General features: G+C 41.6%; 1 protein-coding gene across 2 annotated transcripts in view; it reads right to left on the reverse strand.

Annotated features, from left to right (window-relative positions):
* The window catches only part of mmp28 (matrix metallopeptidase 28), a 28377-nt gene that overhangs the window by 4063 nt on the left and 5756 nt on the right, over positions 1-18558 (reverse strand). Inside the window, exons 3-5 of one of the 2 annotated variants that reach the window (XM_033631075.2) lie at positions 17518-17708; positions 6313-6531; positions 4649-4894 (exon numbers count right to left, since the gene is read on the reverse strand). In XM_033631075.2, coding sequence (XP_033486966.1) covers positions 4649-4894; positions 6313-6531; positions 17518-17708 — 656 coding nt within the window. Of the gene's footprint in view, positions 1-4648; positions 4895-6312; positions 6535-17517; positions 17709-18558 lie in introns of both variants that reach the window. The other variant, XM_033631074.2, reaches the window with a different exon arrangement.

Below are 18558 nucleotides of genomic sequence, written 5' to 3' on the forward strand. Positions count from 1 at the left end.
TTTACTTAAGTGACTGAGTATTACAAGCAAAATGTACAGTATTAAAAGCACGAATAATGCAGAACGATGCTTTTCATATTCTTGTGAAGATTATTCTTTTGCATTAACATGCTGAGTATTACCCTTTCAGGCACCTCCAAAATAAAATATAATGTGTGCAACACAATATTCTGTGTAAAAAAATAAACTAGCCTGTTTCCCATTGGTGGAGTTTATTTACATATTATTCATATCTGTTGTTCTTTGTTATGACTGTTCACGAGAGGTGGAGTACACTGCGACAAAACAAATTTGTTGTCTGTCCCTTGCAATCACCTCAAGACCCGTGGTGATCCAGCCTTTGTGGCCGTAGCACCTAAATTGTTTGCTGACTCTGTGGTTTCTTTTGAAAGCCAGCTAAATATGCATCAGTTTAGATGGGCGTTTGGGTAACTTGTATGCACCAGAGCTGTATTTTCTTCATACGTACGTATTGTTGTGTATTGTGAATTTTTGTGTGTGTGTGTGTGTGTGTGTGTGTGTGTGTGTGTGTGTGAAGACTTAAGTACACATTTAAGGCACTTGTACTTTACTTCATGCCACTTTATTTTTCCAGTTCACTACATTACAGTGGTAAATGTACTTTTGAGTACAGCATCTACCTTAATGCATCAATAATTATAATATATTTCACACAGTAACACTCAGAGAGGCCATTTTGAGGCATCCTTGAAGTGTATTTTGCTTAATACGTCATAACAATAACATGACATTTTCAATGCAGGACTGTTATTTGTAACTGAGTATTTCTACATTGTGATGTAATACATACTGCACATAATACATCGTCTTATGAGTCAGATTTATTTAATATAAGATTTGCCAAGGGATTTCAAGCAATCAGAGGAGCTCTGGAGACTGACATATTTCAGCTGCCTCGCATCTGCTTTTCATCAGATCTCAATGCCAACGTGAGGAATGGTTCACACACACACACACACACACACACACACACACACACACACACACACAACATTCAACATTCACATACTGCCTACAGCTCATGTCTGTAAGCAGATGTAGCATTTTCACAGCGCCTGCAGTCCTGTCAGTTACAGTTTGCGTCCACGTCTGTCTCTGTAGCTGTCTGACATTTACGTGAGACATCTGCAGTCTGCAGAAATTACTACCACAGGATGGAAATCAGGTTGATAAGCAAACATGTAAAAAGCATGTTGCTAAAAGAACCACTAAAGAACCATGAATACATTTGTGAACCAAAATAAAAAAGTCAGAGTGCACTGTTGTGGTGCCAACATTTCAGTGTTGATGAAAAACACAAACAGCTCAATGAGCAACTAAAATCTAATCATCTGTTCTAACTGCTGCTCATTAGTGGCTATTAATTCAATGGTAGTATCTGCAGTCACATAATAAATCAAAGTGGCATCAGGGTGCTGCTCTTATCGAGTATAACTGAGCCTAAAATGTGTGTCTGTGGCAGCGGAGTGGTCAGTTGCTGTTTTCTTTTTTAACGCAGAGCGAATAAGGGAGGCCCTGAGGAGACCAGGCTGGCAGATACCATTTTAGGAAGCTGAGGCCAGAAAATCTCCAGAGGCAGAGCAGATGGGACTCCTCATATATTAAACAGAAAAAGAGGAATCTGGACGGCAGCCTGCCTGCGAGCTCGTGTTGAGCTGAATCTCAAGTTCAGAGCTGAATTATCCAAATTACTGTGAGACTATCCTGAAGCAAACATTCCTGCGGCATGCTGCATCTTCACCGGCCCTTTGCAGCTGCCTCACACCTCATTTCAAAATCAAAGCAGGGGAATCACTTGATGCACTATTTGCATCTTGTACATTCTGAGCACCCAGAGGAGGTCAAGTCCTTGAAGGAGCTACTTTAAAGATGTTGTTTTGCAGCTGCTGCAGTGAAATCAGTATCATAGCAGTGCAGAAAACACAAACAACAGGAGAACTCTGCACATGTGGAAACCTGCCTTAAAAATGCCAGGAGGGACAACACACTCTCGGTAAACAGAAACTATTATATTTGTCATGCACAAAGACGTGTGATGATCTCACACTCTGCAACAACACCAGCAATCTATCACAACAGAGCCAACAAAACACACAGATAAACACAGTGTGAGAGGCTGGATAATAATGACACACAAACACGCTTCTGAGTGTGTGTATCTGTGTGTTGTGTCAGTGTGTGTATGTGTGTGTTTCAGGGCAGGGTGGTATTTTGACGTTCGCACCACCTCTGCTGCCCTCAGTCTATTTTCCCAGCAGCTGAGAGGCCGCAGAGCTGGAACTGGAGACAGGAAGAACTTAACTCTTTGTTTTCAAGATGTGATGTTTTATTGTGTTTGCCAAGAATACAAATTGAAGTGACTGAAAAAAGCTGTCTGTTCTGTCTCTCTGTTCTACAAATGAAGCCTTTCGGTGATCTCTTCCATGAATAATGCTGCCATGGACTTAAATCACACGTGAGCTTTGTTAGGTGTATACATTCAGTAGGCTGTATCTTCAGTAGCTAGCTAGCTAACCCTACACTTTTCAGGGTTTGATTTTGGTTTTGGAACAGGGAAGAAACGTATATCTTTTTCCAACCTCTCCAGGTAACGAGTGTCATTAATACACGACGTGCTCCAGGCACAACATTTAGCTCCAAATCCACAAAACCAGCCTGAAAATGAAGAAAATCGAAACGACTGCATAAAAGTCAATGGAGCACAGCTGTGTCTCACTACTGGCCTGGCATGTATACTACAGCGTTTTTGGTCATTTTTGTGGATCCATGTGCACGGCGATTGTTATCAAAACATGGTCGTCTAAACGCAGAACTTTTTTCAAAACGAAATTGAGAAACGATTCTGTTTTCAGTGGATCATTTTCGTGTAAACATGGCCTTAGCGAAGGGTCAATTGTGCCAAAGAGACACTACTTGGATACTACTAGGAAGATAGTGCTAACTGTTCCAGGTTTCAAAGAAATCCCTGCAGCATTTACTGCTCTACTCATTCTCATTCTTTGTTTGCAGCTGGTGGCCTTCAGACGGGCTCTCTGGCCTTTTCACAGCTCAGTGCCACCACTCATGATTTAATGGGCGGCAGAGTAAAAACTGTGTTTCCTCAAAGACAGGTCTGGTTTTATGAGTCAGTAATTCATGTAAATATTCCATCTATTACAATAAGAGTTCATTCTAAAGTGCAGCCTCATTTCACCATCATTAACTCAGCCGTCCTGAGACATTTATCATCTGTCCACTAAAGGTTTTTTTACCCTGACCACTCAGACTTTAAACCTGAGGAAAAAGTGGTAAAAATAACTCTGTGTCCAGTGAAGGTGTGATGTTTAGCGTTTCTCCTGACCTTAGGACCCCACACTTTTCACTCCACAGAGCAACATTCCCCTTGAGTCGCTGTTAAGCTTCATGAGGTATCTTAGAAATGTTTGAATCAGGGACATGATTTTAAAGTTCCCCTTCAGACACATGAAGTATGTTTGCTATGATTCATATTTTAACCACTTAAAAAAAAAAAAACTAAAAAAAAAACATGCTGAAATGGGACTCATCAGTGATTCATCCATATACTTGTGCCTCAGTCAGACTCAGATTGGGAGTCTGTTGTGCACCAAACTCAGCGTCTAGCAGTTGTATCAGAATGGTTAGTGTAGTTAGCATCTTTTAATTGTTCATGTTGTTTGTTAGCTTGTAACTGGCAGTGGCTGACAAAATATAAGTGGTTATGAAACATACAATAATATCAGAAGGAAGCTCCAGGGTCCAGTTCAAATCAAAAAACTGCACATACTACTGTTTGCTGTCAAAACTTTCACTAAGCAAATGCAAACTCTGCTCTCTGTGCTGATCGTCCACTCTGTGCTGGAGGTTTCAGATTTCTTTGCCAGTGTTATGTCGAAGTTTGTTCCCCCTGTTGATGTGTTTCTCGTATTAGACAACGATTGGCTTTCTGGCTTTGTTTATCTTGATGTATATGTGGCCGACACGTTAGATAACCTTTAAAGGAAAAATTTGGTTTCCTTGCTCATGAAAATTAAACAAGACTTTGAGCGATGGGCCCTGCTGAATCTGTCTGTTGCTGCTAGAATGATCAACTGTCAAGATGAATATTTTCCTGTATTTTTCATATTTATTTCAATGTGTATTAATCTGTCTCCCCCCCCCCTTTTTCTGCAAAGTAGAAAGTCTTATCTTGGAATTTGTCTGGAATATAAAGACTCCTCGGTTAGGACGTCAGATTTTACAGAGGCTGAAGACATTGGATGGAATGGCGCTACCGAATATTCTCTTTTAATATTGGGCAGCAAATATAATAAAGTTCAATTACTGGCTTTGATATGAGGATATTGAGATTCCTCCACTTGTTATCCAGGCTAATTCTACTTATCTGGTAGCTTTGAAGGCTCTATTGTGTTCACCTCTTCTTTTGTCTACCTCTGCTAATACAACAAATGTGACTGGCTTCCTGTTTGTAGTATTGTATACTGAGCTTTACTACAGTATAGTAAATGTCAGACATTTTAAGGAACATAAACATTAGTAAAACATTTTTTAACAATTCTTATTGACGCAGTATGAGTTTGTAACAACCCACATAAAGGATTTGCATGGCTGAATAAATCCATCTTCTCACCGTACAGCTGCTGCACTGCGATGATGTCGTCCCAGCTCAGCACCAGGCTGCGACCAAGTTTCCTGTAGTATGGCGACATCAGGGCGTGACGGACCGGGGAGTGCTCCAGTCCCAGAGTGTGTCCGATCTCATGGGCAGTCACCATGAAAAGGTTGTGTCCCTTGTGTCCATTTAGCGTCCACCTCTCCGCCATGTCGAAGTGGGCTTCCCCTCGGCGAGGCAGGAAGGCGTGAGCCAGAGTTCCTCCTGAAAGAATCAGAGACACTTTACAGTTCAACCCCTCATATCTGACTGAAATAAAGTTATATATTCACAAACACTGAGTGGTGGCTCGAGTAAGTAACTGGTCAGTTGTATAGTATTGAATTATTTGAATAGTGTATCAGTGATATCAGTGGATAAACTGAAACTATTATTAACACTGAAAACCAGTGGGTCAGGACCTTCACAACAGGTCACAAGATGATAACCAATGTCAGAAACACTAATATCTTATTTCAGTCAGGAACACTTTAGTCAAAGTAAACGTTATTTCCATTTGCAGTATTATATTTGGCAGCATGGCTCTGTTCTGGGGCCTCTCTGCTTTTCCTTGGCCTATGCAGAAAGCCTCTTCCAAGCACCTACGTGAAAAGTCTTAAGGCGGAGAGAGTACACCTCTCTGCCCTTCCACGTGCAAATGCAGAAAGCCTGAGGCCGAGAGAGCAAACCTCCCTGCCCTTCCATGTGCTTACATGTAAAGCCTAAGGCAGGGAGAGCAGCAGCAAAGACCCTCCAGGAACAGAACAAAGCAGCATCAATGACAAACAGAAATGACATTGATAAGTCAGACACAATATGAAAAGGAGGAGCTGGGGTGGAGGTGGGTTGCAAAGCAGCTTGCTGTGGAAGCAGCAACAGTAGGCAGGCCAGAGCAGTTTAAATAGGGCGCCCTGAATGAGATGCGCCAATTGGTTGTATAGAAAGGACTCGTGATCTATCAGCTGACTCCCTTCCATCAGTCAGCGGCTTCATCAGTTGATTGGGCTGTTTGAGATCAGCTGATGTAGCTGGGATGTGAGCTGAGCTTGACATCATGTCCTGCCTTTTCCTGTCTTATGTACACAGAGCACACAGAATAACCTTGTGTTTTACAATAAACCCTCTATTAAATTTTAAAATGAAACAGTTTGAGAAGATCACAAATACTGCTCCTGGATCAAACATGCACTCTGAGGAGGAGTTGCAGGTAGATTTAGCCTAATACTAAAAGGTCACATGCAAAAAACACTGGAGACTACTGCTCCGACTGTATCATACTGTACACTATTCCACACTTGTGGCACTAATACAATGTGTCCTGCAGGTGACCACACATCCTTAAATACACTGACCTGATTAGTTAATAAGATGTTTTTCAAATCATGTAAACTCTTGTTACCGTGTAATTCAGGTCAGTGCAGAGTGTGTATTCAAACTAATATTTTAATCTGGTTTATCCACAGTAATCCGGTTATTGTGTGTTCACATAAACAGCAGGATGTGTTTAGCTTTACTTATTCAGGAAGTTCAAGGGATGAATAACAAAAACAGTCATCACACACACACACACACACACACACACACACACACTAATTAAAACTATGGAACAGGCAGATAGATTAGTGATGACTTGAATCTCTGACCTGGTCCATCAAAGGCATTGCTGGCCCCGTCGTTGTGGTCTCCCTCGTAAAATGCCAGCCGGATGTCTGCAGGGCCTTCAGGGGCCTCCTGGAACACCAGGCCAGACACGTTGCTCCAAAGCTGGAAGGCAGTGCGCACTGCCAGCCGCACAGAGCCCAGAGGCAGGTGGCGAGGCCAGTTCACTATCTGGTAGGTCAGATGACGTTTGTACCACTTCTCTGCTGGAGAAAACACACACACACACACACACACACACAGAAAGAGGAAACAGAGATATGAGACCTGCAGGTATGAAGCTCACAATCTTATTCATCACAGACTTATAGCTGGTGCAACTGCAGATAAGCTCAGATAATCAGAAAGAAAAAGCTTGACAGTGTTTCAACTTCAACTGCTTGGCAATAAAACAGAATGTACCGTAATAATTCAGCATATATGAGTTATGAGAGCTACATATTTGAATGGCATGGGATGCTGTCTTCCCTTCCAGAGTGACAGAAGTGACCACTTTAACCTTTTTCCACCTACACCATATTCCATGAGTCTTTTCAGTTGGCTTTGTAAAAAATATTGGCTTGTGTGTCCGAGTCTGGCTCATTATTTTGTTGTTGCATGTACAGCTGCCACCGTAAAATGTTTCTCTATTTGATGTTTTCATTTTGCACTTGAATTACACAAGAGAACAACTGTTGTTTTACATTTGCGGAAATGTGTTTTTCCTTGTAATGCTACCACAGACATCCATGCAAAGAAATGAGCTGTTTGTTGACAAAAATGTTGGCAAAACACAGAGCCAGGGATGTTCAAATACAACAAATTAAAATGTATAAAAAGAACAGAAAAAATGAACAGCTAAAGCCTACAGCCTCACAGCACACATCAGTTAGATTTGTGTGGCCTGAATACAGCGCCCTGCTGTAAATACCAAGCAGCAACCTGCACAACTGAAAAGTGAAGCCAGCTGCAGCTCCTTAAATGGCTACTTGAGGTTGGCTCCAAGAGTGAGTCAATCTCCATAGACACCCATGATAAAATGCCCAACTTTACAGCAGAAAAAAGGCTGAAAGTTATGCATGATTAGGGGCGTGGTCACTTTGAGTAACAGGCTGTCTGTGAGGTGTCACCACAGTCTATGGTCCCATTTATACGACAACGATTTCAACTGAAAACAAAAACTTTAGTTGTGTTTTGGCTGATCGTTTACACGACAGCGGTGTTTTGGGTGCCTGAAAACGCAATGCTTTGAAAACGGGTTCCAGAGTGCAATTTTCCGTTCCGTTTTCCATCTCCGTTCTCATGTAAACTCGCAATATGCAGCTCCTCTGAAAACAGACTTTTCGCACATGCGCATTACGCTTCCAGTCACTAGGCATGCGCGAGAAAGTCGAGCATTACAACAACAATGGCGGACTCCCGAGCTCTGCTTGTGCTGCTCACCCTGTTGAATTTATCAACGCTTCTCCATCATAGTGTTGATTTACTGTAGCAACTCCACCTCGTCGTCCGTCCAGACAAACGTTCGTACGGTTGCCATTTTGTTTGTTTATACATCACCACTCTGTAGAAGGAAGCGTAAGCGTCACACCGCCAACTACTGGCCTGGCATGTATACTGCACCGTTTTTGGTCATTTTTGCGGATCCGTGTGCACGGCAATTGTTATCAAAACATTGTCGTCAAAGTGCTGAACTTTTTTCAAAACGAAAATGAAAAATGATTCTGTTTTCAGTGAATCGTTTTCGTGTAAACATGGCCTATGAGTCATGAGTCAGCCCTCACTCCTCCACAGTGCCACCTTCTTGTCCAAATATGGTCACTTCTTGCTCCAAAAATCCAACATGGCATTGGCCAAAATGCCAAACTTGAAGCTTCAAAACCTGCCTCCAGGAACTCAGCCTTGCATTTTCCCCATAGACTACCATTATAAAAGAGATGTCTCTAAAACTGTTAACAGGACACCTCAAACTGCAAACAAGGTACATTATACCTCCTTCTATCATGATTTCTTGTATTCCCATTGAGGTTTTATATTTGTAAAACTTTCCTGGAGCTGAGAAAAAGTGATTAAAAAATATGTGATGTCATCACAATTTAAAGCCTATGAGCTGAGAAGGAACTCGCTGGCAGGGCCAGCGGGGGAAACACTACTACACATACAGTGGGCCGCATACCACACAAGTGAACCTGGACGCTCAAAACCTTTTTTGCCGTATGCACCAGGCAAGGTGCTATCTTGCCATCCAGTATGTTCAAAACAGGAATCCACAAGCTATAGTTGATGTCACGGTGGCTATATAGTCCCTAATGAATGCACAATTTACTCATGCTTGAATGATGCTAAAATCTACCATGGCCAACTTAGTCCATGAGCCAAGGGCTGGTTGTGCCAATTTGGAGGGACCATTTCTCAGAGTGATTTTTTTTTTTAAAGTTTATGTCCATAGTGTTGGACAATGCATGATAGTATTGCAGCAATGGTATCTTTCTATGTGCTATCATTCCTTTTTCCATCCCTCCATCATTACAATTTTTCCATGTTTTTTCACACATAGAGCCGGTATAAAAGAGGGAGCTCTCCACAGAACATCATAGAGTTGCATATCATTGTAAAGCTTAGACTATAATCTATCTATCAGTTCCATTTCCCTGACACTGGGGATGACAGAATTTGACCTTTGACCTTAAACACTGCAACAGGACTATTCTGAATGCCTGTACAAATGCACTTATAACTAACACCATATTTTACTGATAGATCATTCCATTATAACAGAGCTTTAAAATGATATACTGCAAGAATAACAACTATAACAGCATTTCTGACGAGACATAACCTAAACTTTGTGAAGTTTGGTTCTGATAAAAAGTTCAGAATTTTGGATTGAATTGTTTGACTGGGGCGGCTGCAGCTTTCTAAGCAGCAAAAACACAAACTAATTCAAAAACTTTTAAAGAAATTCATTAAAAAGAAATTTGAATCAGTGGTTAATTTTTTTGTTTTTATATTATCCAATATTATATTTATACTACATGACTTTTCTTACTCTTTGGTCAGCACTGGTTCAATTGTCATCATCAACGTTATTGTTATCAAGATTCATATCCTGCACTATATCACTGTTTTGGGATAATTGGAGCTGTTTTTAATGAAAGTATATATTCTTGGCTTGTTTTTAAAAATGTACCTCTTCAGTAGAAATGAATGAGCTTGGAGCTGATGGTTTTAAAATTCCTGAGAAGCATCTGCCAAACTCCTTCATACACTGAGACAAGATAATCTGGCTGTTTTCTGTCTGTTTGCATACAAACATGTTTGAAATCATGTCTGCATATTTCTACCGGTTTTGTTATTGACATATAATGCGGTTTTGGAAGAGGTTTCATAAACAGTTTATATAATTATTACCTACTGGCGTAGCTACATATTTACATCTTGCATATCTGTATCATGAATCTGATGCCAGATATCCCATGTTCAGCCGGGATGTTTTGAAGTAGAACCTCTCTACATCCAAAATGATAGGATGTTAACCACATTAGCTCACAGCTGGGTAAACTAACAAGCACTCTGAGTACACGCTTGACTAAACAATTTACTTAAACACGTGTCTGTGGTTTCTCAGCTTAGACGTAATTACATGTGTCGCAAACTTCAGAATCTCACATTTGTTCAGAGACAGAAGGAAATTCAGCCGCTCTTTAATTTACTAAATGCTAATCTCTTCGTATGTATGTAGGATTAGTCATCGCAGCAATCTGGAGACAAAGCAAACGCATACAAGCTCTCATCCGTGCAGCACACGTTCACGACGGGCAGGAGGAGAGGGCGCCTCGCAGGAAACAATCATTAGATAATATGAACCTTTAGGGAGAGGCAGCTGGAGAGGCTGGACTGTGTAAGAGTGGATAGAGCTGCTGGAAGAGTTGCTGAACACATTTTAAACAAGGAGAAGAATTACAAGACATAAAGTCATCAATCATCAATCATCCACATTTTTATATTTGATGGACTTCTGGTAAATATTCGAATAGAAGATGATTGCTCTTTTGTTCCATTACACCTGGGCAAATAAACTTAAAATGCGGGATGAATATCTCTTAATAATATTTTTATTTTAAGTAATTAATCAATAATTTAAATGGAAACGGGCACATACACACCCTCTAACAAAGGACAACTGGACTGCAACTGTCAGTGAAATTAACTGTGCAGACAAACTGATCTTTACATTAAGATAAACTTTATTTTTATTTATAGGTCGAAACCAAAATGAGTACTACATGGGCAGCAGAGTACTTGTACAGGAACAGGGTCTATCTCTAATCATTTTTCCAGTATTTTACATGTCGTTTATATCATAACTAGTCCATACCCATTGGTAGCTTTGTCACCTTCTACCTATGCCAGTCCTCAATGCCTATGTGCAGTTTCACATAGATTGACCACGTCAGTGAGTAGAAAAACGTGGGACAGACAGAATGACTGACTGACAGAATGACACACTGACAGTTTCCGTGATTATGTACAGCATACCATACCATGACTTAGTCATACCAAAAATTAGAAAAACAAACAAACATTGGGCCACAGGGGGAGCCACAGCAATCGGTCGCATTTTAGCCATTTGTAAGCATTTTTCTGTTGTTATAGTGCCACCCACCCAGTTGCCAATTAGAGTTAAATTTCTCCAGTCACCTTGAGGCGTTCTGTTCTACATATCTACCAAGTTTAGCAAAAATCCATATGGCGGTTAGGCCTAGATAAGAAATTAGCTCTCTAGCGCCCCCATTTTGTTTGATGGGGTCAATAATGGAGGGGTCCCCTCAGATTATGTGTGGTCATATGCCTACAAAGTTGCGTGGTGATCGGTGAAACCCTTGAGATGTTATACACCTTTATGTGATGAGCCACGCCCTCCGCAATATTCATTGCCTTATAGAAGCTCAGTTTTAGTAAGTTTTCCAACTTTTGCCAAGAAGGAACTTTAGATATTGGTCCATTGATTATGTTCACAGAGTTTCGTGCAGATCGGTCAAACTTCCTAGGAAGAGATCGATTTTAAGTGTTTTTCAAAAAATTCAAAATGGCGGAAAATCTATATAACCGGAAGTTATGGGCTCTTGAGGCAAATTTGTTCCTCATGAGGAGAGGCATCTCTGTGCAAAGTTTCATGTCTCTACGACATACAGGGCATGAGATATGCCCATTCAATGTTTGCAATTTCAATCGGTTGCTATAGCGCCCCCCTTTGACCAACTGATGTAATATTGCTTCATTCATATCCTCTCATGACCCTCTACCACTGTGCCAAATTTCACATGGACTGACCAAGTCAGTGAGGAGAAAAACATGGAACAGAGACACAGACAGTTTTCTTCATTATATAGTAAGATTTCCAGGTTTTAAACACATCTGACATGCAGAAAAACAGATGAGGTGGTAATAACTCTAGCAAAGGGCACAGCCTTTTAAAAGTACTTGTACTTGTGTTGGTGAGAGGGCTTAAGAGGGTGAGACACAGAGTGCGAGAATCAAATAGCTAATGCACTTAAGACAACATGTCTAAGAGCTTTACACATTTACACATACTTTCAGATTTGAGGCTCAGCTAGAAAGTGGCAAGATCGCTCAAGCACACTTGCAGTTGTCAAAATATTTAAAGTTGCGGTCGATGTATGTTTGCCCCGACGCGGAGGCCAAATGTGAGTGGGAGGTCTGCACATACGCCTGTACTGCACACTTCTGCGAAGGACATGGAGGGCTGAGGCACACAGGTTTGAGACCGTAGAGCTTTGAGTTATTTGGATACAGTGAAATGATACACAGCAGAGAGTCATGTGAAAGATGAGAGCGATAAACAAGAGATATGCACTACATACTGTGAACCGCCATGAGACCTCAATAGCACCCTGGAGAAAAGAAAATATCTGGATATCTGGAGCCATTAAGACATGGGTCTGGCAATGACATCAGTGTGTGTAAACACACAAACAGAATTTGTGCTTCAGAAATACCTCAACGCTAATCTCAGCGTAATCATGAGAGCTATGTAAACTTTAACCTTAGCATTTAATGGAGGCAGCAGGGCCTTGAACACCACAGCTGTACGGGAGTGAATAAGAGTCAGACCTTTGATTTAGATTCATTTGAGGGAGAAAAAAAGATACAAGTAGTTAAGAATTCAACCTCAGGAGTAACATCGCTGCCGTTACAACCTGAATTCTGCTTTAAAAGTCTGATTTTTATTCACAGTTTAATATCTGGAACATTAAAGTCCGTGGAACACTTGAACCCACTCCAGCGTCATGTTTCATTCCCAGATGAAATACACGCTTGTTGCCACATGATGTGTGCAAATCTGTACTCTGAGCAGAGCTCTGGCGCCTTCCCTCCATCCCAGACCACCGCAGAATAAGAGGTCCCAGAGGACAGCAGGAGAAGCCAGGAAGTCAGATACACAAGACATTCCCCGACTTCCCTTATGGAAGCAATTATCATGATGCCCTCTATAGCAGCAGTGTGGGGAGGGTGGGTTATCACATGCATTAGGAAGTGACTGAGATCATCTGATAGCCAGGGTTATTGTTTGTGGAGGTGCAGAGAGATTTTGTTTGTTAGTGGTGTCAACTAAACGCTAACGTCGGCGTGCTAACATGCTCATGACAATGCTAGTGAGCTCCAATCTGTGTACGCGTTGAAATAATGTAAGTGATGAAGTTGTAAAATGGCAATAAAGTGTTTAACAGTTTCCAGGGAAGGACAAACATAGATCCACACCTCTGAAAAATACACACACACACACACACCTATCACACCTATCGCACCTCTAGCTCTTATCTTTGACAAGGGTGGTGGAATGTCAGCTCTGTAAATATCAGCGTGAACGACCACTGGATTCCACCACATGTCAAGGTTTGTTTTCAGTTTCCAGGAAGCTCACAGAGGCAGCTATGTTCACACAAAACAATATCACATCACACCACAGCTGAGAGTGAATAAACAGGCTGCAACATCTGCATGTTACTGGTGTCTGCAGGCTGTGATTAGCAGTCAGTGTCAGCCGTCGAGGACAAACAACGCCAAGAGACAAGCGTTACATTTAGATCATGGGGTCTACAGTCTGTGTTTGAAGGATATATCCAGGATGTCAAACTGACTCAGCAGCAACAACAGGCTAAAAAGACAAAGATAGTTAGAAGCTAAAGCTGAACTATAGGCTACAGATCACAGTGTAAAAGTGAACCACCACATCACTGCTGATCGCCACAGAAGACAATGAATATAAAGGGAAACTTTGCTGATATAGAACCAGCTGTGAGGCATCGCAGTGTGTGCAGATGAACGCTGTTGGGATTAACCCTGTACTGCTGTCAGCACCCAGACCTCCGCTGCCAGATGGGCAGGGATCTCGTTCATCTGCGCACACTGCGATGACACAGAGCTGGATGAATATCAGCAAAGTTTCCCTGCTTCCCTTCACTGGTTCCTGTACAGCAGGGTTGGTCTTTTTTTTAGAATAGAATAGAGTTTTATTGCCATTTGCACAAATACATCACAGTACAGGTACATTGGAATTCTTGTGTGTTTCTCCGAGCACCAGTTAAAAACAAAAGACACCAGTAAGCACTCTTCAAGTCACAGGCAGAAACATATCTGCTGCCACTGTTGGGCAAAGCAAACCAATGTTTGAGACAAAAGACACTGTTAGTAATCATTAAAAAGCAAAAGCAGCATGTGTATGCATTCAGTAGGCTATATCTTCAGTAGCTAGCTAGCTAACCCTACACTTTTCAGGGTTTGATTTTGGTTTTGGAACAGGGAAGAAACGTATATCTTTTTCCAACCTCTCCAGGTAACGAGTATTATTAATACACGACATGCCCCAGACACAACATTTAGCTCCAAATCCACAAAACCAGCCTGAAAATGAGGGAAATCTGAAACGACTGCATTAGAGTCAATGGAGCACACCTGTGTTGTTGTCGGACCCTGGACAGTCGGGACTTAGTGAAGGGCTAATTTATCCTGAGGAGGATATGAATGTCTGTACCAAAATTCACTGAATTCATCCAGTTATTGTCAAAACATTTCCCACACAACAGTAAATGTGAACTGAGTGGTGCTAAAGGAAAAGTCAGGGATCGTTAAATTCAGGAGGATTCACTCTCTGGGGACAAAAAATGTTTGAACAAAACTTCTTGCCAATCCTTCCAATAGCTGTTGAGATGTTCCAGTCTGGACAAAGTGGTGCACTGACTGACTAACACTGCCATGGGCTGTACACAAGTAATTCAAAGTTTACCTAACTAAGGCAGGTTTACTGGTATTTTACCAAGTCTGAATCTGTTCAAGCAACACAAAACTCTCCCAGTAAGCACTCTTCAAGTCACAGGCAGAAACATATCTGCTGCCACTGTTGGGCAAAGCAAACCAATGTTTGAGTACAAGGCGGCAGCTACACCACCTTACTACACTCCCAATTAAGTCATTACATTGCTACACTACATCAGTGGATATATGAATCCAGATCTAAAAGAGGTTTGGCCTGAGGGTGTAAAAGTATCTGCCACTCAACGCTGCTCTTTGCGTAATGCTGCTGCCACCTGTCACATGAGTCACGTCAGGGTCTAAAATAATGGCAGTCAATTGTTTTCTTCATCAAGAACAGACTGTAATCCACCCAAACACTCCGTCACTCAGCAAGATATCCACTCAGCCAGTAAGGTTTCTGGCCATTGAGGTAGTCAGCCACTCTGGCAAACAGTGTAAGCCAGCCCGTCAGTTATGGATGTGTTTACCAGAGGGAACATGTCAGGTACTGACACGAAGAGACAGCGGCAAACATCAGCTGCCGCTGCATTCCCTGAACATTAGCCAACCTCGTCAGTGACAGGAAGGAATGCAGCGGCTTCACACACCAAGAGGCTCGAGGCACGAGTAGAAAGGGAGGGAGAGGAAAACCTGGTGCTGTCACCAGACTGCTGCTGTTCATTCACAAAAGAGATTAAAGAATGACGGCATGTAAGAGAGACAGCAAGAATAAAACAGATGGAAACTTAAAGGTCCAGTGTGAAGGATATTAGGGGATATACATTGGCAGAGATGGGATATAATAGGTATGTTTTCTTTAGTGTATAATCATCTGAAAATGAGAATCTTTTTGTTTTCTTTCCCTTAAAATGAGCCGTTTAAATAGATAAGGAGCAGGTCCTTGTGTATGAAGCTTGCCATGTTGCACCACCATGTTTCTACAGTAGATTTTTTTTTTTTTAATTCAACACTGCTTCATATAGTGTTTTTACTAATTTATATCACCTGGTCCATTTGTTTTGGAGACAAAGAGACCTCTGCGGATAATTTGGCTCTCGGCAAAAACCTCCTTAACAAAGAACACTGAAGGAATTCCAACCAGGAGAAGTTTTAGCTGGTTGAAATCACCATTAAATCACCATTAAGCCTCCCTAAACCTTATACACAAGTGAAAAACATAAGGCTAAAATTGATCCAGATCCAATCATAAGTAATAATAATTTACTCCTGGGTCTGTGCTCTGACTCTCTACCAAATTTAATCGAAATTCAGTGCTTCATTTTTGAGATATCCAGCTCACATCAACATATTCACAGATTCCATGACCCATGTGGCTTCGACAACCTAAACTGAAGACCCATGCATGAGAAGGTAAAAAAAACGCCCCATATGGTTTAAAAAAATCCATTATAGTTTTAAAGATTTTGATCCTGGCTTCACTCAATATCTTCCACATGTTCAAGAGGGGACAAATTACAACTCTGAAAGATTTTCTGTAAAGCACCTTAAAATATGAGGGGGGACGTCAATTTCCTTGTGGAGTCTGCAAGAAATCTGGCAGCTGCACTCTTAACCACCGTTAAACACTTTAAATCCTGCAGTCTTTAGCCAGTTCAGATTGCAGAGATCTGCTCACCAATGAATGCATTTATTACGGTGTTTACAGCAGAAAATTAGGATAATCTCCAACAAAGGCCTCAATAATTCTTTAAAGGAATTTAGGGGAAGAAACAAACTATACCCACCAAGCCCAAGAGATTAATGAATGTTGTTTTTCAGGCAAAATGTGGTCAGCTCGTCATGGCCTTTATTTAGCCTAAAAAAATCATTAAAATTGTGTTGTGTTGGGCTTTTTACTTGTATTTGATTGGAGAGAGTTAATTGTGAAGGGGGAATGAAAGAGTGGATGACGCGCAGCAAAGGGCCACAGGCCAGAATCAAACTTATGGCAACTGCAGCAAGGACAATGCTTTTGTACATGGGATGCCTGCCCTAAACACTGAGCCACTGGGCGCCCCAGTCACAGCTTTTCCAAGACTTACATATAAATACATTTATCATATATCCCACCAAGAAAAAAGTTGTTGAAAAGACAACCTTGCCAGACGCTTGGTAGAAAAGTGAAAGGTGAAAAGACGTCTTTTGGTTGTTGAAAAGGTTTCAAAAACGTCATTCCTCGAGGTCTAAGTTTGGTTTAAAGCTGAAAAATATGATTCATGTCATTAATAAAGACAACCATTTAAGGACGTCCACTGACATCCAGTTTTGTTGAAAGTAAAGTTGAAAAGACGTCAGTTTTATGCGGTTGTTACAAAGTCTTGAAAACACTTGCGACACTAAACTGCAGTATATGTTGAGACACAGCTTATAAAATATAACGGAGGAGCCCAAAGAGCAACTGTGAACTGGAACTCAAGCTGCAGGATACATTGCTGTTGTTCAGAGAAGTCCTGAAATCTCCAAAATCATTTTACAATCATAGAGAAACTATCCAGTAGGTTACATGGGCTCAAACTTTCTCATCCCACAAAGGAGCATAAGTCCTAATCTGGAGCTGAAGTTTTCCCTTAATAAAAATGACGCACAGGAAACATGGACTTGTATAATTGCAGCTAAAAGCAGGAACAATCCAAGCAGACACGTGCAACGCCAGACACTCCACCAGCTTTAATTACACCCCTCAGCTCTATTTAGTGCTTCAGTTTATGGAGGAGGACCCTCCCAGTTAACTGTTGTCTTTATGACCACTCCACAACAGGACACACAAAACCTCCACTAACAAGGCACGATGAATGAGATCACAGCTTGCTCAGTTAGATCTCTGCTGCACAGAAACATACATGCTCTCTCATATAGATTCTCAAAAACAGGTATGAACATGTGACACACAATACCTTGCCCAGCAGAGCGCCTCCTGCGGTGCTGTGGTCGTCTGCTCTTTGCGGTGAAGATGGCGTTTACTCTCTGAGCCCAGATCTCCTGGCTGCCCTCATCCGACACCCCACAGCGGGGCTCGGCCATCTGCCTCAGGGTGGCGCTGTCAAGTCTGCCTGTGACAGGAAGCCGGGACAACCACTGGAACTCGCTGCAGAGACAGGAAATGTTTGTGTGATGATTTTCCTGAACAGGCATTTGGCTTTTCAATCAATTTAAAATGACCTGGATACTCAGTCTCTACCCACTCTGAACCTCTGCGGTCCTTTTGTGTTTCTGAGGAGCGGTGACTTACAGTAGATTGATGTGACGTCTCAAAGCAAAGGTTGGGGATATTGCTGCTTCATGTGCACCAAATGAGACGAACATGTTGACATTTTCCATGTTTGTCAATCACACACAGTTGACTACCCAATGCTCAGTCCAAGCTTTCAGCACAAGTGAAGCTTTTCAATCAGTTTCCATTACAGTAGTCAGTATGTGGGCCAGAGGGCGAGGTTCTTGACATTCCTGAATGGTTCAGAGAGGGTTCAGGAGAGGTTTCCCAGTGCAGAGGTAAGGGTGTGTTTTACGGCCCTGCGCTGATGTTCAGCCCTGGGGCTTGTCCCGCACCAAGCTCATTCCTAACACTGATGAACACACTGAACACCATCTAATTCTGTATATAGAGAAAAACATGTATCACTTTGTTCTAAAATCATCATTCGTTGCAGGACGTGTTGTGATTTGTTTCTGAAACAACTGCTAACCACATGTCTCCGGCTCACCAGCACGAAAAAACTTTAAAGCTACAGAAGGTAACTTATAAAACCCGAAACAATCATTTTATCCTAACAGTGGTACAGGAAACAGATGATGTGGGAAAAAATAAAGTTCCTCTGGCTGCTCCTAGTTTGTCTAATAGCTTTTGCAAGAATCCACCACACCTGAACAAAAACAACCAATCAGAGCTCAAAAGAGTCTCTGACACAGTCTCAAATGCAAAAGGAGTATGATGACAG

The sequence above is a fragment of the Epinephelus lanceolatus genome, chromosome 4, assembly GCF_041903045.1.
Source record: "Epinephelus lanceolatus isolate andai-2023 chromosome 4, ASM4190304v1, whole genome shotgun sequence".
NCBI lineage: Eukaryota > Metazoa > Chordata > Actinopteri > Perciformes > Serranidae > Epinephelus > Epinephelus lanceolatus.